We start from the raw sequence: 24,088 nt of genomic DNA on the forward strand, positions 1-24,088 counted from the left end.
AGAAAAAAAAAAAATTAAAGCAGAAGACAGAAAATGTCTCTACTTTGAGCCTACCAGAAGCTCTTTTTAGCAGTAAAAGATGTCTTTGGAAAACAATATAAAGTAATGCTACCCACTTGTATGTTCATGTGGTGCCCTCTGTTAACAATGTATTTTAAGAGAATTGAGATGGTGCCTCAGATACATAGTTGTGAAAAGAACAGGAACTAGATAAATATATTACAGTTCACAGATAATGAAAGGATGTCTGTGCAGAGGAATCTGAGAATACAACTCGCTAGAGAGTAAAATCTGTTTTCCGGCAATATTGAAATCTGAGAAGGGCTCAGCTACGTAGGCACCTACCCCTGGTTTTTACTGATACTGTTGGGATCAGACCCTTAACGCTCTCTGTGCTCCCTTTTAAATAGGACCATATTTAGTTTAACGTGCCACAAGGTTTGGGTTTTTTTGAACTGGGGAAGGGGGAGCCAGTTTTGTAGGCTTGGAGTTCCTCCTGGGCAAGCCTCCTTGCCCCTGCGCCCTGCCCTGTTCCTGCAGCGGACCAAGGGTTACTGAAGACAAGCTGGCCTTGCCACTTGGGGCCCTTCCAACAGCCTCACGTCTTCGCTCCCCAGGACTGTGCCTCCTGGGTCGTGGTGGGGCAGGTGGCTCAGAGTGCCCAGAGCCTGGCCGAGGTCACCCCACAGCGCTCCTGCTGCTGCCGTGCCTTCCTTCCTCCCTTCTGTCCTTCCTGCCTGCCCAGCAGACTCAGCTTTATTCTGTGCTGGTTTTTCTTTTTTTTAATTTGGACTTTAAGCAGCTTCAAGTCAAATAAGAAATACTAGCCAACAGATATCGATAACTTTCCCTTGCTTTTGGAGCCAGACTTGACTGTACACTGCAATTGGGGAACAGGAGGCTCCCATTGAGGAAGACAAATTGTGTCAGAGGCGTTCAGCCTCCAGTCTAATATGTTTTTCCTACTGCAGATAGCACTTCTGGGTTCATTATAGCTTGCTCTCATAAGTCGTCATTTCTGTCTCAAGGCTGTTGTGCTTTCCAGTGTAAAGCTGATTGATGCTGGCACATTTTTTCCATTTTAATTTTACAAAGTTGTCACACTGAAACTGTGCCTCATATTAGGAGTGCTTTGAAGTGAAGAGATAAACAAAGAGCTAAAATAAAATTAAAAAGAAGCATGAACAACATTTCATCCTGGTTTGTCTTTTTTTAAAAATCAGCTGAATGGATGTAGTACCCTTGTGCCACTGTAGTAAGTCTGCAAACATTAGCCGATCAATCTAAATTGAGTTAGTGTATATGCAGTAAGCAGAAACAGGTGAAAATTAGATTATCTGTGCCCAACTTTTTCTATTTGCTATGAACAGCGAGATATAAACTAGTTTTTAGACCTGATTAGTTTTGTTTATTTTCAGAGAGGGACAGAGGCAGAACATGTGCTATATCTACCATAGTTATTAAACCAAGAAACTTCATAAAGTCACTAGCTCAGTTGTGACATTTGCAGATAAAGGTAGAAAGCCCTGCTATAAATAAATCTGAAGTGAATTCATGAGGAAAACCAGCAGCAATCCTTGGTACGTTTCAGTTTTATCTCTATGAAAACAAAAAACCTGAGAATTTTCTGTCCTTTCACTAACAAAAAAAAGGAGAAGTCATTGTCTCTGCCAGTGTCAGAAATGCCAACCAGTTTATAATCTGACATATGGTTTATAACTCCACTTTTTTTGGTTTGTGGACTCCCAGAAATTTTCCAACAAAGACAGTAAACTAGATCTGCACAGTTACTTTTTGTGAAGTTCTAAAAGGTAGTCAGGTAGTTTAGAGATCTGTTGACCACATATTGAAGCCATTGCCTGCAGCAATAAAATACAAAATATCAGTGATAAATATGCTCCCACTGGTATAATTCTTGGGTGCACAGTTACTATTAACCTTTGATTTAAAGGGGAATGACAAGACTTTGTCCCTAGCCCAGCTTTGTAAACATGTGACATGTAACAGCTTTTGCACCCTATAGAAGCCTTTAATGCACATTTATGCACCCCTCTCCTTACTGGTGAGGAGCAGCAGTTTCCGAAAACCCCATGATTTCTCCTAAGTGGCAGGGTGAGGTCCATTTCTGAGATCACAGTCTTACCTGTGCGGTAGTGGCTTGTATTCACCTTTCCCAGCAGAAAAGTAATTGCCTTTTTCCTGCACCAAGAAGTATCACCATCACTGCAGAATATAAGTAAAAACCCAGGAGACCCAGCTGTGGGCTTCCAGTCCAGTTGTTAATCCAACTTGAAACTACTTACTGCTAGAACCCAGTACCTAACCTCTGTCCTGAATTGTGTTGAAGGGATCTAAAAATGCAGCCAAACGCAGACTGGAAATTCAGTGTTGTCCTTTCCACTAGTTGAACAGGCTCATGAGCAGTAGTCTTGATGTACTGATATCTTAAAATGTCTATGCCCGTTCAACCTGTGCACTAAAGAATCAGAGAAACCTCTTCCTAGAGACAGCCTATGTTTTCTTTGACAGAGGTTCTCTGTCACTCATGTTTACCAGAGAATTATTTTAAAAATAAAAGTTAATTAGTTGACAAAGTATTAACAACTTCTGCCCTCTCTGCGACTGAGAACCTGACAAGAATCCTTCCCCAGTGCCATTTGCCAGAGCACTGAATCCCTCTGAACCCAACTGCTGATGGCCTTTGCCTTTTCCCTAGAGGAGAGGTTTGTGGAAAGAGCATCTTGCTGTTAGGTTTTCTGGCTTTTAGCATTATCGGTGATCAAATGTGCCTGTTCTGCCTTCAAGAAGGTTGTGAGGATAAATGAAATATACTCTGAAGCGGTTCAGGTTCTTTCCATCAGACCAAACTTCAAGGTCTACTACTGTTTCTGTGTCATCTCTCACTTCAAAGATTCCTGCCCTTTGGCTTTTAAGTTGAGCTGTTATTGGTGGGGGCCCCTTTGGGCTGCCTGAGGCTATCAGATGTCCAAATAGCCATAACAACAGAAATAATATTTGCTTTCATATGGTAAACAGTTCCTATTTGATTGTTACAAAGATGTAAGGGAGTTCAGGCTAGAGGAAAAAAGAAACCCAACAACCCCACAGAAAACTGTTCAAACTTTATTTCAGTTTGCATTCAGCTCTGTGGATCCTTGCATTTGTGTTTTTCAGACTTGGTGGTGCTTGTAGCTGTTGGAATTAGCTACAGCCATGGGGATTCTTGCACAAAGGAAACAAACAAATTTTCGGTCCAGATCAAGTGTAATTATCCCTGAAGTTGTTCTGGTTAGGTTTCCATTTAAGTTCCAGTGGAGGTTTGCTAATTGAACTTAGCACTACTGAAATTTATAACCACTTAAACAGGAAAGGGTTATTTGCTGGGAGAGCATATAGCAGATGGAAAGCCTCATCTGTTCTTCTTTGAACATGGACTCCTTCAGTGCTTGCAGCACTGTGCTGTAGGCAGTTCACACTTGAGCGAAACTGTTCAGACTGGTTTTTGAGTTGGAGTTCAGCTCCCCAGGCTCCTGTATTTGTGATCTCCAGGCTTGATCGCTGCATTACCGTTGTACAGGAGTGAATGTGTGTTGGGGAAGCTCTGAGCAGCTTAAAATACAGAAGTGCCTTGGTTTAGCAACACAATCAGTATGGTCCTGTTATTCCACTGATTTGTTTCATGTATCCAGTATTTCCTATTAAAATATTAAGCCCAATTCACTGTGCTTTCTTGTTGAAATTTAAAGCCCTGCATGAGATTGCACACAGATACTTGAAAAAATGCCATTCTCTCCATGATCTTCTTTTCTACCGGGAGCTACTTTTGTCTAGGATGTATTGCTTGTGCCTGCAGGATGTACCATGTTTCAGAGGTCCTAGACTATTAAGCTCATTTTCAGAACAAAGCAGTGAATGCTTCCTTCAGTTGCTTTTGAATTTGCTGAAGTTCATCTCTGAATGAGAGGCCTTTCTTTAGGAAGTCTACCTCCTTCTTTCCTTCACAAACATATTGGAGCTATTTCTTCCCCCCTTTTCTTTCTAGAAGAAAAGAATAACGTCTTTACTTTTGGGTACCTAGAACACATTGCAGTGATATGAAGCCACTAAATATGCAGATGAGTAGTGCTCAATACAAGAAAGATGCAAACAAAGTCTAGCAGTCTGCAGTGCTTTGGATTTTTATAATGCAATTATAAAGTCTTCAGAAAAAGCTTTGCTTTTCTATGTGATAGCATAAGAAACTTTACTGTTAAAAATATTTATAAATTTGCTTTTCTAAATAATAAATATCAGCAAATTTGGCATGGGTAATCTTGTTTTCTTAAAGAGTCAGACAAATGAAAAAAACGTACAAAAAAACAACCCACCCCCTTACCCCTAGCATCTTGTCAGTCTTCCAGCACTTATGGTTGTGGAGTATTTCTGTGTAATCAGACCTGGATAATTCATGTTGGGTTTGTTAATAAGTAATAATATTTGAAATATTTAACTGGTAAATAAAACTGCACTGTGCTTTGTATCTAAGCATATTGTACTGAAGTTTTAAAGCTTAAATAATTCACGTACATAAAAAGTTAGTTAACTTACTGTTAAGGTCGCTCAAATTTTATGTCAACGCATTTCTTAAAATCAAGGAGATTGTACCTTAAGGAAATACTAGTGTTTAAATCATTCTCACTTCACCCGCCTTAGCTCAGAAGCATCAAGTACTCAGATGTACTGAACCTTGTAACTCCTTCGTGCATCTGTCACGTTCCTCACTGTCACAAGCATGGTCTTAACTGACCTCGGCCCTCCCAGGTAGCCATAAAAAAATGACAATTATAAAAATGAGGAAGTCTGAAGAAGGTGGTTTGCAGTTTGGGAGGGATGAACTGCAGGAGAGATTTATCCTTGAAGTCAGGGGAGAGGTTTGGATGGTCTTGTAACTCGAAGTTGGGGTTTGTGTGGGGGTTTTTTTGCTGTGTGATTTTTGTGTTTTGTTTTAAATAGGCTACTTTGGCTTTATGTGTAAAACAGATCTGTCAGCTGTGTTATTTCCAAGAGCACCTTCACCATGTTACCTCAGGGTCTGCTCATGAAGCAACTTTTCACTGTAGTTTGCTTTACCACCTTCTGTTTTGTACTGCTGTCTGAGATGAACTGCCACAAATAGGCAACAATGAGCAAACAGAGCCGTCCAAGACAGTTACGGAGTTACAGTGCTAATTGGATACTTTCATTTAGTGAACCATAACGAAATGGCAGTCCTGGAGATAGCAGCGCAGCTGAAACTAGAAGTTTGTAAAGCAAAGCTTTCAGTTTTTCAGTCTTGCTGAACACGATCAAACATTTTCTGAATATTAAAAGACTGCATAAATTTTGACTTCCTTAGCCTAAAAAGAAAACATTGCCTTTTATATCTAAAAATTTTCAGAATTGAATAGGATACCAAAATGAAAGCTACATATCTGCAAACATGAGCAACATCGTTGTGTCTCACTGGGTTACTTATTGTTCAGAGTAGTTTGACTTGTTGGAGTGCTCATGTGATTTGCTTTGGTCGAGACCTAACTGTGAAAGGAAGTTTAGAAAGTAGCTAGGTATTGAGTTGATGTGAACTAAAAGTAGTTTGGTGCTTGATTTACTTTGCTATTTGGTGCCATACTTTTGGTTTGTGAGTTCTGGGGAACTGGAAACAAGGGAGCTATTTTGTCCCAGCACGTAGTTTCTCTGTGTATCTGAAACCAGCTTGAGCATCTTCTGTGGAGAGGTTAGGAAACAATGGAGTGATGGAGTAAAGGCATGCAAGGAGACAAATTAGCTATTTCCTTCTGCTTTGTGGCAAACACATATAGTAAAAATGCCTCTGGGATATTTTGTTTGTAGGAAATCATTGATATAAGTGAGAATGTTTGTTTATTTTAAAACAAGAATAAGCAAAAAAAAAATGGGGAATTTTGGCTGGAAGACCTTTTTATTACCAACACTTCTGATGGCACACTTTTCTCCTATTTTTTTCAAAAGTGAAGAAACAGGCATTGAATTGAATCAGGCAGGTTTGTCCAGGAACACGTGCAAGAAATAAGGGAATTGAGAACTCACGCTGTTTTCTGTCTTTCAGAAAATTACTCATTTGTTTGTGTCACCTGTCATGCTCTCCTAAGCAACAGCAGTGTGTTCTCTGACTTTTGTTCTTGCAATTAAAGATCCTGCTATTGGTAAACAACTGTAGTGAAATTAAGTCCACCTGTAACATTAAAAAAGCAATGTCTGTTGATAAATATAACTTTATTGTGTGAAAATGAAGTTATTTGCCTGATTTCCTTTGCTTATTTTCTTTAAATGATTAAAAAAACCCCTCAACATGCTTGTGAGATTTTTGTGTAAGATCATCCCCCTCATAATCTGATCAGGAGGCAGAACTTTGCTTGTTACAATATCCTGAATTTAATTAATCTATACAACTTTATTATTGCTGTTCTATTTTATTCCCAGTGAATATGCTAATACATCTGTGCTTAAGATATTTTGTTCACCCTGCTTTCTTTCAACCATGTGATAAATCCTGGTTTCTTCCACTGCAGTTTTTAGTGCTGTCAAATTATTTACTAACCAGCGCTGTAATTTCAAGATGTAGTTAATAATTAAGATGAAACCAGATTATTTTATGAAAGGTTATTTTCTGATTACTTTTAAAACTCCTAGGAGAGGTTGAAAATACCCTTATGATTCATGAGTATTTGTTGGAAATAACAGTATACTCTCAGGTGATCCGTCTCTAGTTTAAATTGCCTGCTAGGTTTAAGATAAGCCAGTGAGTAGTAATGTCTTGGCTCACAGGAGTCAACTCAGGTTTATTATTAATACCCACTCATAAATTTAGGGTAACATCATGCCTGTAGTTTCAGATCCTAAAATAAGGTTTGATATATACAGTTGCACAGAATTAAAATGCTACACAGTTGCCTTAATTTCCATTGAGAACTGGGATCGAGATCAAGGGCTTTATGTAGGGCAGTGTGTTTTCTTCCATTTGGATGCAGGAATCTCAATTCCTTGAAGAGATTCAGACAACATTTTAACCCTTATTCACTTGTTTGATGCTGTCTGGGTTAGGATGTTCTCAATGATTCCTTAAAAACATCTTCAGGACTGATGGTCTGTTTTTCCTCTGACGAGTTCTTTCTTAGAGTATGTCAACAGAGAGATTCAGGGGTGTCTCTAGTCTGGAGTTTACCTGTTAAACAGAGGCCTGACAAGACTGATTTCTGTTGGGTTGTTTTTTTGTTTTTTTTGTTTTTAATTTAGGCTATCATGATGGCTCCCTGGGCACAGTGTTGGGGAAATTTTGTTAAGAATAAAGGTTGGCAATTTGGTTTGGAGAATGCCCAGAGCCAAGGAGAGAGCAGGATTTCTAGAAGAAATAATTCCTTCCTGTACTGACTTTTGTGGTGAGACTTGCATAGTACCTTTGTGACCAGATAAAATTTTGGAAGAACTTCACTTGCAACTTTTTTTATATATACAGAGATAGATATATCTATATATACACATACATGTATTTATACATATGTAGATATATAAAAAGTTATTTTGATAATTTAGCATTTCCTGAACTACAGAGAAAATGTTTAAATATTAGATGGCTACAAGATGATGCTCAGACTGTTACCAATAAGCCACTTAGACTGAAGCAGGCTGATAAGTCTTTCATTAACTCAATGCCTGAATCTTCTGAAAAGTAAATAAATTTACAATCCAGAAAGTTAAGGGGGAACACTTAACTCTCATCAGGAATGACAGTGCCTTTAATCTAAACAGGCAATGTATTTTTTAGTACATGCATTCCAAGCTGAGGAAGCTCTACACTAATCACAAACTGGTTCCCTAGGATGATGTGGAAGTGTCTTGGGAAAACACTGGATGAGTGGGTCTCTGAGAGCATTCAGGTCCTTGTCACGCTATAGATTGGGTTTCTTGTGGGACCCTGGTCTTTGATTTATGTGAAGATTTCTGATTTCATGGGATACGGTGGATAGTTTTCTACTGTCGCTTCTTAGCGAAGCATTTCCTCTACCTTTTACATTCTTGTTCAGTCTTTATCCTTTTAAACAGAGTGCAGCAAAAGCTTTATTTCAATACCTGTTGACTGCACCATATTTTCAGTTCTTGTCTCATCTCTTGATATCCATATGCATTACTGGCTAGTATGCATACCTCCATTAGACTAAAGAAGGGGTCTTTGTTGCATTAGTGCCTAAAGGGGATCATATATTGAAACATAAGACATGTCTGGGAGTTTTGTATTCATGTTTTTTAATTGTGTATGTCCGTTCAGTGTTCAACCTTTGACAAGGGCAAGCAGTGAGAGATGTGCACCTTGGACATCTGGAGAAAAAGCTTCTAAGCTGTTTTATATGCTTCTGTTTATTTTATAGAGAGTGGGCTCTGTCGGTGTCTAATTAAAAAAGCAGCCCTTTTTTTTCATGTTCTGCTTAGCACAGCTTGTTTAATCAGTGTTTCTGTGACACCTTTTTTGACTGTTTATACTGTTGGCCGCTGTGTTGTGCAGATGTGCCTGTGCATACTGGACCATAGGAAATGATGTAGCTGTTCTACAAAGATTTAGTCAAAGCTAAAATATTCGTCTGACTGCACCATCTGTCTTGTGTTCTCTCCCCTCTACATGTTCTTCGGGCTCCAGCATGACTTGCACACACAGAGTCACATTCGGATTGTTGTCTGTCTAGTTCTGCAACGAGAACGTTCTAAATATTCATAATGTTATGTATATATCATGCTAGGTGGCTGTGTATTGTTAGAAATCCTGGGCTTTGAGCAGACTGTCATCCATTGTTCAGTAAACACAATTACGTTGCCCTATCTTTCATCTCTTCTCTAATGAATCCATGCTAATTGATTAATCAGTGCTGTTGCTTCACTACGATAATCCCATATGAGGAATAGTAGTAACATAACTAGCAATTACTAACATATGTTGTACACTGAGGAAAACATAATGTAATACCCTGTAAGTGGCAGACCCAGATGAGGAGGAAGGGAGCAGTGCCGCGGCCAGGCCTTGCACGCCGCAGCACAACCCTGTCTGCTGGGGGGAGAGGTGGGCCAGGGGGCCTGATGCTGCGTTGGCTTTGGATGTGAGAGTGATCCACTGATGACTGGCTTAGGGAATATCTCAGGTTATCACCTATCAGTGGCGTCTTACAAAAAGGCACGCCTGAGAAGGCAGCAGTGTGGTCAAGATTTTGGTGTTGGTTACCGAAGTGACTGTCTTCTTGACTTAAACATGGCTATGACAGTGACTTCTGAAGAGAGATAAAGGTCCTTCTTATACTGTTACAGCATCTTACTGATGTTACTGTTTAAGGTTCAAAGCAGCGAGTAGAGATTTCTGATCTAAGACAAAGCTTAACGTTGGCTCTCGCAGGCTGTGAGTGGTACCTAGCAGGCAGATGGACAGTAACGATTGGGTTTTCCTTGCTGTTACAGAATCAACAGAACTATGGATTCCTGTTGACCAGCCTAGTTTGTTTAAGTCATCACATTATGTGCTTTATTCATAAAGAGAATTAGCAGCAAATTACCAAATAAAATCTTAAGAGAAGTCCCTTTTTTAGCCTTGAAAACAGGTGTGTTTTTTAAATTTTGGAAACCATAGTTGTTCACTCACACTTTCATTGGTGGCGGTGATGAAGATATATAATTATTTTCATTTGGATGAAAAAGATAGCTAAAATTAATAAAGGATTTATTGCAAGGAATAAAGATGTGAGGCTAAAGTATTATGTGTACATTCAGCTTTTAGATAATACACATTCTTTATAAGCCTTTCATATAATATTGGGGGCATATTGGTGTAGCAAAAGCAGAAAGTTTTGATTTGGTAGTGCAGTTACATTTGTGAAGTTTGGGGGGTTTTCCTTTTTTCTTTTCTGTATTTTGCATTAGTGCTTGCTGGGGGTTTTTTATGTTTTGCATTTCTTTTTTGGTTTTGGTTTCTTTCGGTTTGGTGTTTTTTGGTTTGGGGTTTTTGTTTTTTGGGTTTCTTTTTACTGTTCAGAATTAGTAGTTTTATGCGGTGTGAACAAAATCCAAATTCTAGTTGTGGGGGAAATGGCACTGTGGCATTATACATACAACTGTTGAGATGAGATTTAGATGTCCACTAAGCAATACGTTCATGAAAAAATTATCCTGATGTAACACTGCCCTGGGTTCAGCTGAGACAGTTAATTTTCACAAGAAGCTGGGAGGGGGCACAGCCAGGACAGCTGACTCAAACTAGCCAAGAGGGTATTCCATACCAGGTGATGTCACGCTCAGTATATAACTGGAGGGGCTGGAGGGGACAGGCTGTGCGTTGGGTTGCGGGTAGTGAGCAACTGCATTGTGCATCACTCACTCCATATACTCTTTTATTAGCATTATTGTCATCACTATTTTTTCTCTCCTTGTGTTGTCTTGTTAAAATGTCCTTATCTCAACCCAGGAGGTTTTACCTTTTTCTTCTGATTCTCTTCCCATGCCCCCAGAGGGAGCAAGTGAGCAGCCACATGGTGCTGAGCTTGTTTCTGGGCTTAAATCATAACAAATGTATGGTGGTCTCAGAGATTTTACTTTTAGAAAGGAATAAAACCAGTTCCCCTTTGTACAAATAAGAAAAGAGTCAAAGTACGGATTTATAGCTTGCAAATCTCTTGTAAAAGGTTCTTTTAAGTAAAGACCTTGGGAGGCTTTAAAAAGTGAGTCAAGCTAGGGAAGATAATGCTGATGTTCTCTTGGTCTGAGAAAATATGGTGAATTTTCTTGTAGAAGTATTAATTTTTTTCCTGTTTTTACAGTATTAATTGCCTAATGGCAGTTTCCAACCAAGAGAAGGGATTAGTGTGCATTTGTAGAGCTAACGAGAGTGCACTTTTAAAATGAAGCTTGTTGCCATGGGATTGCTTACAAATAATTTATATAGTAGCTCAAATGTCCAAAGTTTGTGCACTTTCTTTGAACACCAATTTTTGACTCCAAGTGAACGATACAGAAGAAATCACAAGTTTTAGCTTTTAAACACCTGCTTCTTTACTGCCTTGATACTGGTAGCGCTGGCAAATGTTCTCCGTAAATAAAAGACCACCCATGGATTTCTGGACAGTAAATTTAGCAATAGTCCTTAAAATACAGTTAAAACACTAGAAGGTAAATGAAATATGAATGACAATATCCTAGCAGAATCTCAGTATCTATGTATGTGACCTTTAACACCTAGGCACAAGGCTAGCCATGTTTCAGGTCAGTCAGAATCTTTTTAAACGCTCTTAGCATGGATGAGCTCAAATTAATAACTTTGCTGAGATGCAGATAATACTAGCTCAGGCACAGTGACCTCCTAATACCGCTTTGTAGCATCTAGTTGGCTTGCAGTGCAGGCAGAGAGCTCGTAGGCAATTAAAATCAGGGCTAATAAATGTAACCTCTCTTTTAAAGGTGCCAACGGTCTTATGGCTGGGCAGTTACTCCATCCTTTCAGTAGTTATTTCAGTATTCACAACTCCTAAAAGTTGCCAACACTTACTTTACTTACAACATTACTTATGTTTCCAGTAATTTTATTGGTTGGTGTGTGGGTGGGGTGGGTGAAGTGTTTTGTTTGGGTTTTTTTATTCCCCCCTACTTGAAACATCTCTTTTTACTTCAAGAATTGATTCTTGGCCAGTGGAGGTGCTAAATCCAAATATTTATCAATATGCTATCAATGCTTTTAAAAGCAGTTTTCTACTGCTTTGGAAAATACATTGCTCACACCTCACCTTGGAAATTCTTAAAATGTTGGGCTTAAGTCCAGAGTTTTATGTGCAGGAAAGCTACTTCTGGAGACTTTTAACTAAGGCAATTTTTCCATTTTTCTTTTCCTCTGAGCCCTTCACAAAGGGAAGTTACTTAGACACTCAAGCTGTACCTCTTCCTTCCCTTCACCCCTGCAAAACAACTGCCAAGAAAGCTGTGAACTTCAGTGCTGTTACAAGTAGTGGATTTTTTTTTTTTTTTTTCTTTTCCTCAGTGTAGAGAAGTTTTTCATCTGAGGACTCTTGGAGAGTTTCATGACTGAAATGATATGTAACAATTTTGATCTTCAGGCCTAAAATAATCCTTGCTGTTAAGATAAAGAAATTGCTGTTTGTGTAGTACTTTAAGAAACAAAGCATTGCTTGTTTCCATGCAGAGAATGCTCTTCAGCTAGATTTTTGTATGGTTAAGACTGGAAACAAATTGAGAATAGATAGAGCAGGAAGGGTTAGGAAGAACATTTTGAAGGTTGGTATTGACAAGGTGTGTTTTACATGTAGAGGCTGAACATTTCCAGAAGAGCTCAGTGGGAGTGAAGAGGTGAGAAACTGGCTGGTGTAACTTCTGAAGAACTGAAGCTCCTTTGGTTTTTCTTTCTTGATGAGTCCTTGCTCCCTGGGAGCTGTGCTTGATACTAACAATATCTTGCACGTGTAGCAGGCAGGGGCTTCAAGGTGCCTACTAGCTTTGGACCAGGGGCGATGAGGAGGGTAGGAGATGTTGCCTCCCATGCTTAACCCCATGAGGTACCCTTCCCCCTGCCTTCTTGGTGTGAGAGCACCCTGTACTACTAAGAATTTGCCCTCATATTCTTTTGACAGAAGTTGTTGACCACTGAGCTAAGGCATAAGCAATAATTTTGAAAATATATGCATGTTCACAAGATGTTCCTGTCCCACTTTTCACGATGATACGGAGTACTTCAGTTGAACTGGTAAGAGTTGCTCCTAATCTGCTTCAGTGCAAAGGTGCCCAGAGTAGTCGAACCTGCCAGAGAAGGGGGTTTCAGCCAGCTTGATTACGTACACCGAACAACACAGTGTATGTAATCCAGCAGTGCAGTTCAGCTGTGATGACAACGCTCAGCAGAGAGTTGTTAGCAAACAATTTGGGGGAATAATGTCTTACTCCAGACTGATTCTCAGGAGAGTGTCTATTTATGCCCCTGGTTTAAAATACCTTTTTAAGTGCTAAGACCACAACTCACTACAATATTCAAGAGATCCATTGGTAATTGAGAGGGGGGAAATGTTGCTGTTGTGGTTCCTGAAACTGTCATGTAATTGCTAAAAGCCATACTATATTGTGGCTTTTCTTTGTGCTGTGCTAATTAAACATGAATTCACTTGCATATTATTAAAAATATCTGAAGATATACAGCTATTCTTATGTTGAAAAATATCGTTTACCAGTCCAGTAGAATACATTTCAATTGACAACACTGAAAGAAGCTGTATGATTCTTATTTTCATATTTGTCGCCTGCCTAAAGATCATCTTTAGCAAGTGATTAATTGCATTTGTAGATACTGCACAATTGCATCAATTATCCATTTCAAATGAATTTCATTCTGAATAGTTGAGACGATGATGTAGTTTAATCAGTAAGTGAAATGGAAGTATTGTAAGCTGTTTAAAAATACTTAGCACGTTTTATGAAGGCAGAATGATTTAAATCAAGCAGACCACTGGAAAAATAAGAAATACGCAGTAACAAACAGTAATATTTTTTCCTTCAGTTAACAGCATTTTATTAGTTTGCTTTGCATTGGTTTCCATCCTTGATATGTTGAGGATAGTGATACTGTGGGGATGTTAGATGGTTAGGAATTTTTAAATTGAGATAAATTAGTTGTGGTTATAAATATACTTGTTTAAATGTGACATCTTGCATGTCTGTTGCGCAGTGTCTTCTCTTTCAGACAAGCTCTGTAAGATTAAAGAGTATGCTGAGCGACTTTTCTATTGGTTACTTTAAAAAGGGTATTTGATATTTCATTATGCTTATTTAGAAGGAAAAAAAGGAAAGTTTTATGTTAAAATAACAAAATTAATCTTGAAAATTTTTTTAAGTGTTGTCATGCATGCTTTTGCAATGATAAACCATTTAAAAATAGATTTCAGGAAGTGGTTTTGGGTGTTATGTCAAGCTGGGTGGGCAAGAAGATGGTCCGGTATTAGCTTGGTAATGAAAGGTTAGCTAAGCAGATGAACTGCAGATACTGACACCAGCTTTGTTTTCATATCCAATATTCGAATGACATTGAGTTTTGTGTAACTCATTGGAAGTTGGTATGTTGTAATGTTTAACCTATCCAGAGCCCCTGATTTTAATGCTTTTCCCAGTTACCAAAGGTATTTTTTCCTGCAAAGGTGTTTTAAGAACAGATTTCTGCTGATAACTTGCTACATGTTTCAATTGCCAGAGTGTTCCCTGACATAGCCTGACTCTACACTTCATAAGTAATAAAGATAAAAATAACTGTTTTCTTAATGTAGTGTTTTAGGGCCACAGCTTTAATTAGGCCCATTGTGGACTTAAGGCCAAATGAGGGAATTCTGAATTTAAGTCTAAAACATCTTTAAAACGTGTGGTTTGCTGCTTTTTTTTTTTTTTCAATTGAAGGGTGACAGGAGTATCATAATGAAGGGCACTGGTTATTGTGGTTGAATGAAGTTTCTTTGCCTTTTCAGAAACACACATTTGCACACAATTTGGGTGTTGTCCCAACAGCCCCAAGTGAGCCATGGAGAAGCCTTCCTGAGGCACAGTCATGCGCAGTTGGCCAGAACCTGAAAACAGCAGTGTGTATAAAACTGCTGGATGTTACATCAAGATATGTGTAACTTTGGTTCAAATAAGGTTACGATATTTTAGCTTGTGCTTGACTGTATTATTGCTGAACAAAAAAGGGCCTTTATTTATGTGCCTTGACCTATCTGGTCTTGGGGATCATATTCTGTATGCAGTGTCAGCTGTTGCATTTGTTGCTGTGTACTGAAAGTAAACACCTTTACTTTGTAACATGGACTAATTGGTTTGGGAATATTTATGAAAGTGCTGGTTTTTAAAGCTAAAAATAATGCTATGGCTTTTTAAACTCATTCTGGCTGTCAGAGATGCTCATGTGATCCTGAAAGTGTGGCTAAAAATGTTTTAAATATGGTAATGAAAATTGTCTGTTGTGGGAGCAGTAGATGAGACATTTCCTGCATTTGTAAACTAAGCATCCCTTTCACCCCCAGGTTTCCTTGCATCTGACTGTTTGTTATGTTGGTAGGATCTGAACTCTCAGTGAACCTTCTTGGAAGAAAGTTTACTGTTGGCCAAGTAGGGAGAGGGAGCTCTGCAGCCTGCCACCCTGCTCCATGACCTTCTGCTTTAGGGTTTGGATGCCTTTCCTTTGTTTTAAAAAGCTGATGCCCTCAGGGAATACAATACCGTAAACTGGAACTTCAGACACACATTTTCACTTTTAACTTTATCATTAAAAGAAAGCTTCAGATAAAGATACTTTCCCTTGGGTATAGCAGCCTGCTTCAGTCCTAATTTGAGTAGATACTATGGGTATTTCTTCTATTAATAGTTGTTATTTATTTCCTTCAAGTTTATTTTTAGTGTTTGATGACCATTTTATACTCCAAGTATACCCTGCACTCAGAATTTTCTCCAGTTGTTTATGCAGACTTCCTATTCTCTAAATTTTTCTGGTTCTGAGATTTGTCTCCTGTTGGTTATTGGTCAATAAGATTTTTTTCTTTCAAGTAGAAGGGGATGGTTTTTGCTACATAGCTTTTATAGAAGTGATATATTTGCAATTTTATACTACCTGCAAAATTAGTTCCTCCCTTAAGAATAGTGTTCTGAGCCTACCAGAGGGAACTGAGGTGATTTAGGGCCCTTTTGTGCCCATTGGTGGTCCATGAAATATTTCTAAAGCGGTCTTACTGGGCTAGGTGGTCTAGTCCACGCTTGGATGAATGTCTAAATTTTGCTACAGAGCCACCTCAGCAAAAGATTTATTTTTAGCTAAAACGTCATGCAAAACTACACTATAACCAGGGTTTATCTGGAAGACGGATCTGGTGCAGTTTAAGATATGAAAATCCAGGTTTTCTGGGTTGTGATGGTAGTGAAAAATCAGAGCAGTGGGGCTGGTCAGTAGTCTGGCTGTCAGGGTAGCCGTCTGCTGTGTTAGCTTCTCAGGGCTGCACCCTTTGTTTGAAATAAAAATGGTTGTTTTGACTGTTTTCAGTCAATTCTCTCTTCTCTCTCTCTCTCCAGTAACTGATACTTTCATGTCTCTGTCCAAAAGTGCCACTATTGTTTTTTTCCCCTAGACATTTTGTATTTTTAATACAATAAGCATTTTCAAAAAATTAAAGAACAAATGGAGAATTCTCATGCTCACTAATATCAGTAAGACCTATGACTCATCCAGGCAGATTTATAGTTGGGGCTAATCTATGTCCATGCTGACTGTTGAATTGAGAAGTCTGTGCATGTTCATAGAGTAGAAAATGTTGCTCTTATGTACTCTGACACTCTTACTACTGCTACACATAGGTATATACCTAATTTGAGAGCTGTCACATAATAAATATCAGGTATTTCAAGCATTTGGGTTACTGTTGTTTGCAGAGGGCTATTATTTCCTAGGCACTGTCTCTTCTGCTTCAGTCCTAATTCGAAGAACATGCCTTTTGCAGCACTAAGAAAAATTGTCTAATTCAAATTATCTCTATGTAGATAAATTGAAAAACTTCCCCTGTTCTTAGATGCATATGCTTTCTTGGCTTTTATTTTTACCACATCATTTTAGATTTTATTCCTGTTTCCTAAGTGAAAACTGCAATGATGTTGCTGTAAATCTATTAGACTGATTAGACTGTCAGCTGAATCTGATGCAAGTTTTGTGAGTCAGTGTAATTATTTCTTCTACTACTGAAAAACTGACAATCGGTCTTTAAAATATAAACAAGAGATTGAGAATTTTTGTGTGTATTGGATCATTGTCTTCTAATAGCATCTTTACCCTGTGCATTGCTGGTTGGCTGTCATGCTGCTAGCTGAGCAGGAGATGATGATCTGTTCAGATTTACTGTGTTTCTAATGAAATGCTGAAGTATGAAAGGCATCTGTCCATTTGTAGCTACTGTTACGTGACTGGAGCTCTAATGTCATTCTCTGAGAGCTCAATTATAATTTCAGTGTTATGATTCATGGTTTTTTGATCAGTTAAGCCTCTAAATATATCTGGTTTTGTGTGTACAGACTTGAGCATGTGATGATTTGTGATATGTGTGAGCACTATATGCCTTCAAACCCAGGCAGTGGTGTGTAGGATAGGGGCTGTGACACTGATCTTCCCCCTGTGGCATTTCTGAAGTCTCTTGGCACACTTCTGCCAGCTCAGGAGAGGGTAACTTTTCTTTAGGAGCTTTTACCCTGAAATAAAAAATCCCCAAACAAACCACAAAACAGCAACAACAACAAAAATCACAAAAAAAAAACCACCCAGGAAAAAAACAGAAGCAAGCAAGCTGCAATTTTGATTACGGACTCCAAACTTCATCCTCTTAATTCCTCCTAGAGGTTTTATCTTGTGGCGTGATGAAAATGTGGAAACGTGAGAGTCAGGCACTTTCAAGACTGCACCATTATTTTCTGGCACAGGAATGAACATGCCTTGAAACTTTTGTGACGTGTTTATAAATCTGTTCTTGAAGACCTCTACTGAAGGTCTGATACCCCTAATATCTATAATAATCCTTTTATGCCGTTACAAGACACTTTTGGCTGGTCTGGTCTTCAACAGACAAGAGAGCTGTTGGTTGCTGTGTTTTTGTCAGAACCCCCCATCTCAGAGTGTAACTGTGCCCTTACCAATGTTGTGCTGTGTCACTAAACAAATGTAAGTATGAGATTAGACTTGTTGATCGAAAAAATGGTTCCTTGTGGTTTAAAACCTGAGAATCGGTCAACAGAAACACGAGATGGGCTTGTGTTCTGAACAGCAGTATTTGTCATTACAGTGAAATCTGTTTCCCAAGAAGCGGAGGTGGCAGACAAGTATGAATGTAACCTCATCACAGCAAGAACAACAGTAACCAAAAGCCCAGAAACAGAGAAATAACATAGCTTCTGCAGACTTGTGTAACCTGCAAGGGAGGCTTTAAATAGCAAAACAGTTCTGAGGCATGAGTAGCAAGTTCTGTCATGCACTGAGCAGCACTCTGTTGCAGCCAGTGTCTGGAAGAAAAGAGTCTAGCTAATTCACAACCCCAAATCTGCTTCTGGTTTGGCTGTTTTCAGCCCTCCAAAAAGAAGAGCCTTTGTAGCACCAGTGTTTTCTGTGGTTAGCTCAAGAAGGTTAGCTTTGTTTGGAGCATTATTTTTAAGAGATCTGTCCGCCTCTGGTATCTGTTGCTACCAAAGCGTAATCTTTTTTCGAGATGAAGTCAACATATGAAGGCTGTGTGTCAGATTTCTGTTGCTAATGCACTGCTACAGGTTGTTTTCCTGATTTATGAGGTTAGTATGGAATATGCTTCATATAACAAAGAATTGCTTCTTGATGTGTGATTCCACTGTGAGAAGTAATGGGAAGAGATGACACATACTCATACTCAGTACAGGTTTTTTAAAATAGTTCTTCCATTAGTGACAGAAGTTTGCTTTCAGTGAGCTATATTGGTCTTGCAGTGGAAGCCAAGTCTGTTGGCTTGTGCTCTGGTTAACACTCAAGGAGAATCGCTACCAATATTACAGGTGCGAAAGCACCGTGTGAACCAAAAGGGGATCCAGCTTGATGTGTAGTACAAGGTTTGCTTGCAAGGCTGGTCATGATTCTTTTTTAAAACACAAAGCAGCTCACTCTTGCCCCAAACTCTCTTGATACTTATAAACTGAAAATAAGTGCTACAAATCTTTGAGGGACTAAAAACACCAAACCTTGCAAGCCGTTTTTCTGAGTAGAGCCATCTTTTGAGAGAAATTGGATGTTTTAATATACAGTGTAGAACCTTTATTGAAAATTAAATTACCTATCTAGTTGGCTTTGTTCTTTGGAATTAATTTATAACATCGCTACCTTTTTCCTTGAGACAACTTGATGTGGCAAGTATATATGTTGGAAAACTGTACCACTGCAACAACAACAAAATAATTATTAACTTCAGGCTTTATCCAGTTAAGATCAAGCTCTGAATTGAATTCTTTTAGTGTGTTGACAGCTGAAGATTTATGTCTTCCAGCTATATTCCTGTTGCAGAGTTGGCAGAAGTGACCCCTCCAAAGAAGGCCTTTGTTATGGATTTTGCTCTGTTTACAGTATTGCCATAAGGGTCACAATGAAGTACAGTACATTAACGCTAATATATCACCTGCTGACAGTGGTCTTATCTCATTGGTACCTCTTTCCCTCTCCCAGTATGAAAAAAAAAATGCAAACATTAAGAGTCTAAGGATCACAGAAAGAAAGTTGAGTAATAGTTTTCAAGAGCTTTAGCATTAATGTCATGTCCCTATGTGCACTGTATTTTTGTGTCTGGCCAAATTGTTATATAATTTCTTTTTCTGTGAAGTTACCGTGAAAATATGGCTTTACCAGATAAATGCTATTAAGAGATAGAGCATAAAAAAAGCTGTTTGATTTATCCAAGGTCTGTGGAATCTATTGAGAGAAAGGAGGTTAGCTCAGGCTGGGAAGTTGGCATTCGGGTTAGACAGGCAGATAAGGAAGCAGTACCATGAGCTTCTCCAGTGGAAGCATGGTGGGACTGGTGTGAGGAGCAGCATTTTAGATACCCTCCTGGTTCTCTGAATGCTGTCACTTCTGCTACATACAGAATGGGTCTTTCAGTCCTCACTGTCAGTGAGATGTTCTTACTTACGGCTTGTTTTCCCTTCCAAATACTGGCTAAAAATATAAATATAACCATTGTTATGCATGCATAAATACGTACATAGTTTCAAAGTATGCTTTGAAATCTCTCAACAGGGTGCTTCCCAGGCATCCTTTCAGGATGGGGAGATAAACCTCGCTGGACCCACAGAACTGTTGCTGGCTCAGAGGGCCCGACTCCCTGTCAGGTAGGAACATCTTCTGTTCAGTGCTGACTCAAGCGTGGTTTATCAACATGCAAGACAAGACTGGCTTCTCATTGCAGCTGCACCTGTGAATCTGCATCTTGCTCATCATCATCAGGATCTCTTCCTCTTAGTCCCTTTCCCATCCTAAAACTCTACTCGACTGACATACTGAAGCACATTTGTGGATGACAGTCTTTTACCCTCATTGATGAATATGAATGATTTTATTGTGGTGTTTGTAATATAAGGCTAAGGGAGAAATATGCTACTGTGTATACTCTGTTTTTGCTTTCTACTCAATCCTACAAGTATTTCATGCCTTAAGATAGAGGATGTTCTTAAGTAGTATATTATATCACAATAAATAAACAGTCAGCTGAATCCTAAAATGATCTTTTTCAGTTAAAATGTCACCTCTGTTTTTGAGTGGTAAGTTTATTACTTTGCTATATCGCGTAGCAGATTTTATAACTATGTTTATACGCTATGAAAACTATAGCCAGTATTTCCAATATTTCCCTCTGCCTTGCCTCACTCGAGTAGTCAGAGGGAATGCATCCTTCTCTTCATTTATAACAAACCAGAGATGGCCAGTGCTGTTATAACTGAAGGTAGTATTGGTCACATTGATCATTTGGGAAATAACTTTACTTTGGGGTGAAATTCAGGTAAATATATAATCTACATTGGAAGCCAATACAGTAAAATTTGAGAGCTGCGTAGTTGAAATGAGAGTAAACTAGGTGTTCTCAAGAGGTTTAATAATGAACTTTGGGGTATATTACTTCTGAAATCTCAGGGAAAATTCTAAATGGCTGAAATGAAATGATTAAAATAATTTTGCAGATTACATTTGTTACACTAAAATTAAGAAGCCAGGCTGCAATGCAGTGTCACGGAGTAGGGCAGTCAGATCCTCCATTGTGGTAATAGAAGATTTGACCTGGCAAATTTAGAGCAAAATACTTCCGTGCTGCTATTCTTCTGTCCCACCATAAACTTAAATTCCAGTATTGACTGGTGGGTGATTCAGGTTCTGCTGAAGTCATCTTTTTAGTTGGCAAAAGAATTCAGTCCTTTGTCCAGTATGTAGTGTTTGTTGCAGAACTGTAATGGTATTATAGCACATTGTATAATGAAATTAAGAGGTGTTATATGGCAAACTTCCATGTGACGGCTAAAATGTCAAAAATCAATTTATTTCGATTTTGATGATAGCAAATAATAATTTGCTATAATTCTGCAGTTTATAGTTGTTTGTCAAAACAGCATAAAATCAAACCCATAAAATAAACAGTATCTGCACACGTTAATCTTAGAGCATTTATCCTCGCAAACACCAGAGAAAAAACGAGTGTTAATATTCCCATTTTACTAACGTGAGGTTCATGAAAGAGGCATGGAGTTATTTGCAAGAGCAGAGACTCTAACCAAGATGGTCTTATGGGCTACACCAGGATTTGGTAGAAGGATCACCTTTCCTTTTAGAGCATGTCAAAAATTAGTCACTTCCATGCAAGAAAGTTAATTTCTTAGTTTTCCTTGCTCTTTGAGTCATCATTTAATTTCTTTTATGGGAGATTCTTTCATTTTGGTAAGGTTGTGCTTTTCAGGTCCTCTGTCTGGAATTTTCCTCCCTTTTGGAGGCCTCCTTGTCACCTGCTTCATATGCCATTTTATAATTTCTTCTCTTGCATGCTGGTACTGATTCATATTTTTAGAATGGTCTCATCATGAAAAGGAACTGGAGTGGTGTCCTTCCAGCTTTCTCTGCAGCTGCCAGGCCTCTAAATTACACACTAGCTGATTAGTGTTCATCATGCAGGTATAGAACTTGGTCAGTTTGATTGCTAATGCTTATTTTCTCTTTATGGAATGTTGCTAAAGACTTCTACAGCTTGTTTCACCTGGGGTAATTTTACGCATCACCAAATCTATGCACTCATTTGTCTCTTGATCCATTAATTTGTAATGGGGATTAATCAAGTTCTCTGCATTCTATACTCATATTTACTGTTGTACTTACGCTTTTACTAGGGTGTTTTAGATCATCTAAGTCCTCTTAGGAATTTTCTGAGAGCTTATTATTGTTTATTGAGTTAAACAAGTCATTGCTTGCCTTTGAAATTCTTCAGAAGGAGGTCATCATACTCATTTGCTTTTAATCTTCATAGCCTGATTTCCAGGTTGGCCATTGGAAATGTTGACAATGAGAAAGACTTCTGTAAGACTTTTCAGAGATACCCAGTTTTCTGAAATGGCCAGATCTTTTCTGGCATGTCACGAAACAGTTAATAATAAACCTAGATTTCTGTAACTCTCATAGGATTTTTGCTGAATTCTGCAAACTGTCTTGACAGAGGAGTATGGAAGGAAAAGTGATAAAAGAATCTAGATTGTGGCCCACTCAATTGATGCCTGAGCATCAAAGTGTTGAACCAGACAGGGAGCAGAGAGAAAGCTGGCTAGAATAAAGTATTCCCAAGAACCTTTCTGCACTGGTTTTGTTTTGTTTTTTTTTAAATAAAATGAGTTGTCTTAATCCGGATTGAGATTCATGCATTAAGGAGGAGCATTGGCCAAAGAAAAAAACAACCTGAAAATAAAGAGAAAGTAGCAGTATTTCCTTAAATGCAGAGTAAAATAATTCTACCAAAATACACGTTGCTTGTGTTTCCTGTGTCCTGAGGAGATTTTTAAAAACACTTTTTTGCCTGCAAGTGTTGAGGTGGGTATTAAGGATTTTTTCCTCAAAATTGTGAATCATATTCAAGTATTTGTAATATATTCCAGTTTCTTCAGAGAACTTAAGAGGAAGTCAGAACACGTTATTTTGTAAAGCAAAGTCTTTTGTTATTTCTGTGAAATTCACTGGAATTTCAAAAGTCAAAGAATATAAATTTTAAGGCAATGATTTTGATTCTTGTATGGCTTTTTCCTTAAAAATGAAGAGGTTTTTTTTAAACTGTTTTTCCAGAAGTTTTTTCATTAGGAGTATTAGGTTTATAATGTAACTAGTCACTAGAGACCATCTATCTATCTTACTGATACCTTAATTTGATTGAATAGGAAAGAAGGTTTTATTAATAATATTAATTAAACCCCCCGTTTTTTCCACAGGTAGTAAAAGTAGCATCTTAATATCTGATTTAACTCCTTTTACACTGTTCTTTCTGAAAGATAGTATTATTCTGATTTGTGTAGGTATCTCTCTTCTGTATTTCAAAGATGTTAGGACCATGATACCTTAAGCCTTCATTTAAATAAGCCATGTTAAGTTAAGCAGTGTTAATAAAGCTGATATTTCAGCCTAATTGTGAGCTATTCCATGCTATGGAAAGAAGAAAACCACTATTGTCACTGCTGCTTTCACTAGAATATATTCCTTCCTGTCACTGAGTTTGGTAATCATTATGACCTATAGCACTTAAGCAAAATAGCAGCTGGTCACCTGAGAAAATTATCCGAGCCTTCTCATCAGTGCTCCAGCCTGTCTGAGGTCAGTGTCCCTTCCCTAACTACAGCCAATAATGGGTATTTCAGAGGGAAGTGGAAAAAAAAGAATACCATGATTAATATTTTATGATTATGAAGCCTGGTCAGTTGAAGTTAAAGGCTTCAGACTTGGCTTGGTTTATATTTCTCATTCAAGTAGAAAAACTGTTCCATTTGAAGCAAATCAGTTCACTGATTTAAGTAGGTAAAATTAGTTGCACGTTGGATAAAAGAAATGAGTGGCAATGTGGAGGAATTTTAGCTCCTCTATTCAGAAGCTAATAGGAAGTAAGTTTTTTTTGCTTGGATTCCCTTAAAACATTTCACTGTAAGAGTACAGGGAAGCTTTTCAGGACTGTATCCCTCAGGAGTCTGAAAATTTTAATTTGACCTTTTGAGAGTTGAACTTTGCTAGAAGAGAGACTTGAAATATTGGGTCATTGGCACGTTTTTTAATGGAATAAATAAAGACAGGACTAATGACAATCCTCTTGTAAATTCTGAAGTTGGATTTTTTAATTTATTTCCTAGTAAAGATGATGTTCAGAGTAAGGGAAGCCAAACTAGTGCCATCTGTATATAAAATTTGTTATTTTTTCCTTGCCTTCCCTTCATGTTCAGGACTAGGGCTGGTAGATTTTTAAAGTAACAGCAGGGT

The 24,088-nt window shown here is 38.3% G+C and overlaps 1 protein-coding gene across 1 annotated transcript in view; it reads left to right on the forward strand.

The window, feature by feature from the left end:
* Nucleotides 1-24,088, forward strand: part of PARD3B (par-3 family cell polarity regulator beta) — a 494,000-nt gene that overhangs the window by 231,233 nt on the left and 238,679 nt on the right. The window contains exon 7 of the mRNA XM_026853194.1: nt 19,844-19,935. Coding sequence (XP_026708995.1) covers nt 19,844-19,935 — 92 coding nt within the window. The remainder of the gene's footprint in view (nt 1-19,843; nt 19,936-24,088) is intronic.

Source organism: Athene cunicularia (genome assembly GCF_003259725.1).
Source record: "Athene cunicularia isolate RWA chromosome 7 unlocalized genomic scaffold, athCun1 chr7_part2, whole genome shotgun sequence".
Lineage (NCBI taxonomy): Eukaryota > Metazoa > Chordata > Aves > Strigiformes > Strigidae > Athene > Athene cunicularia.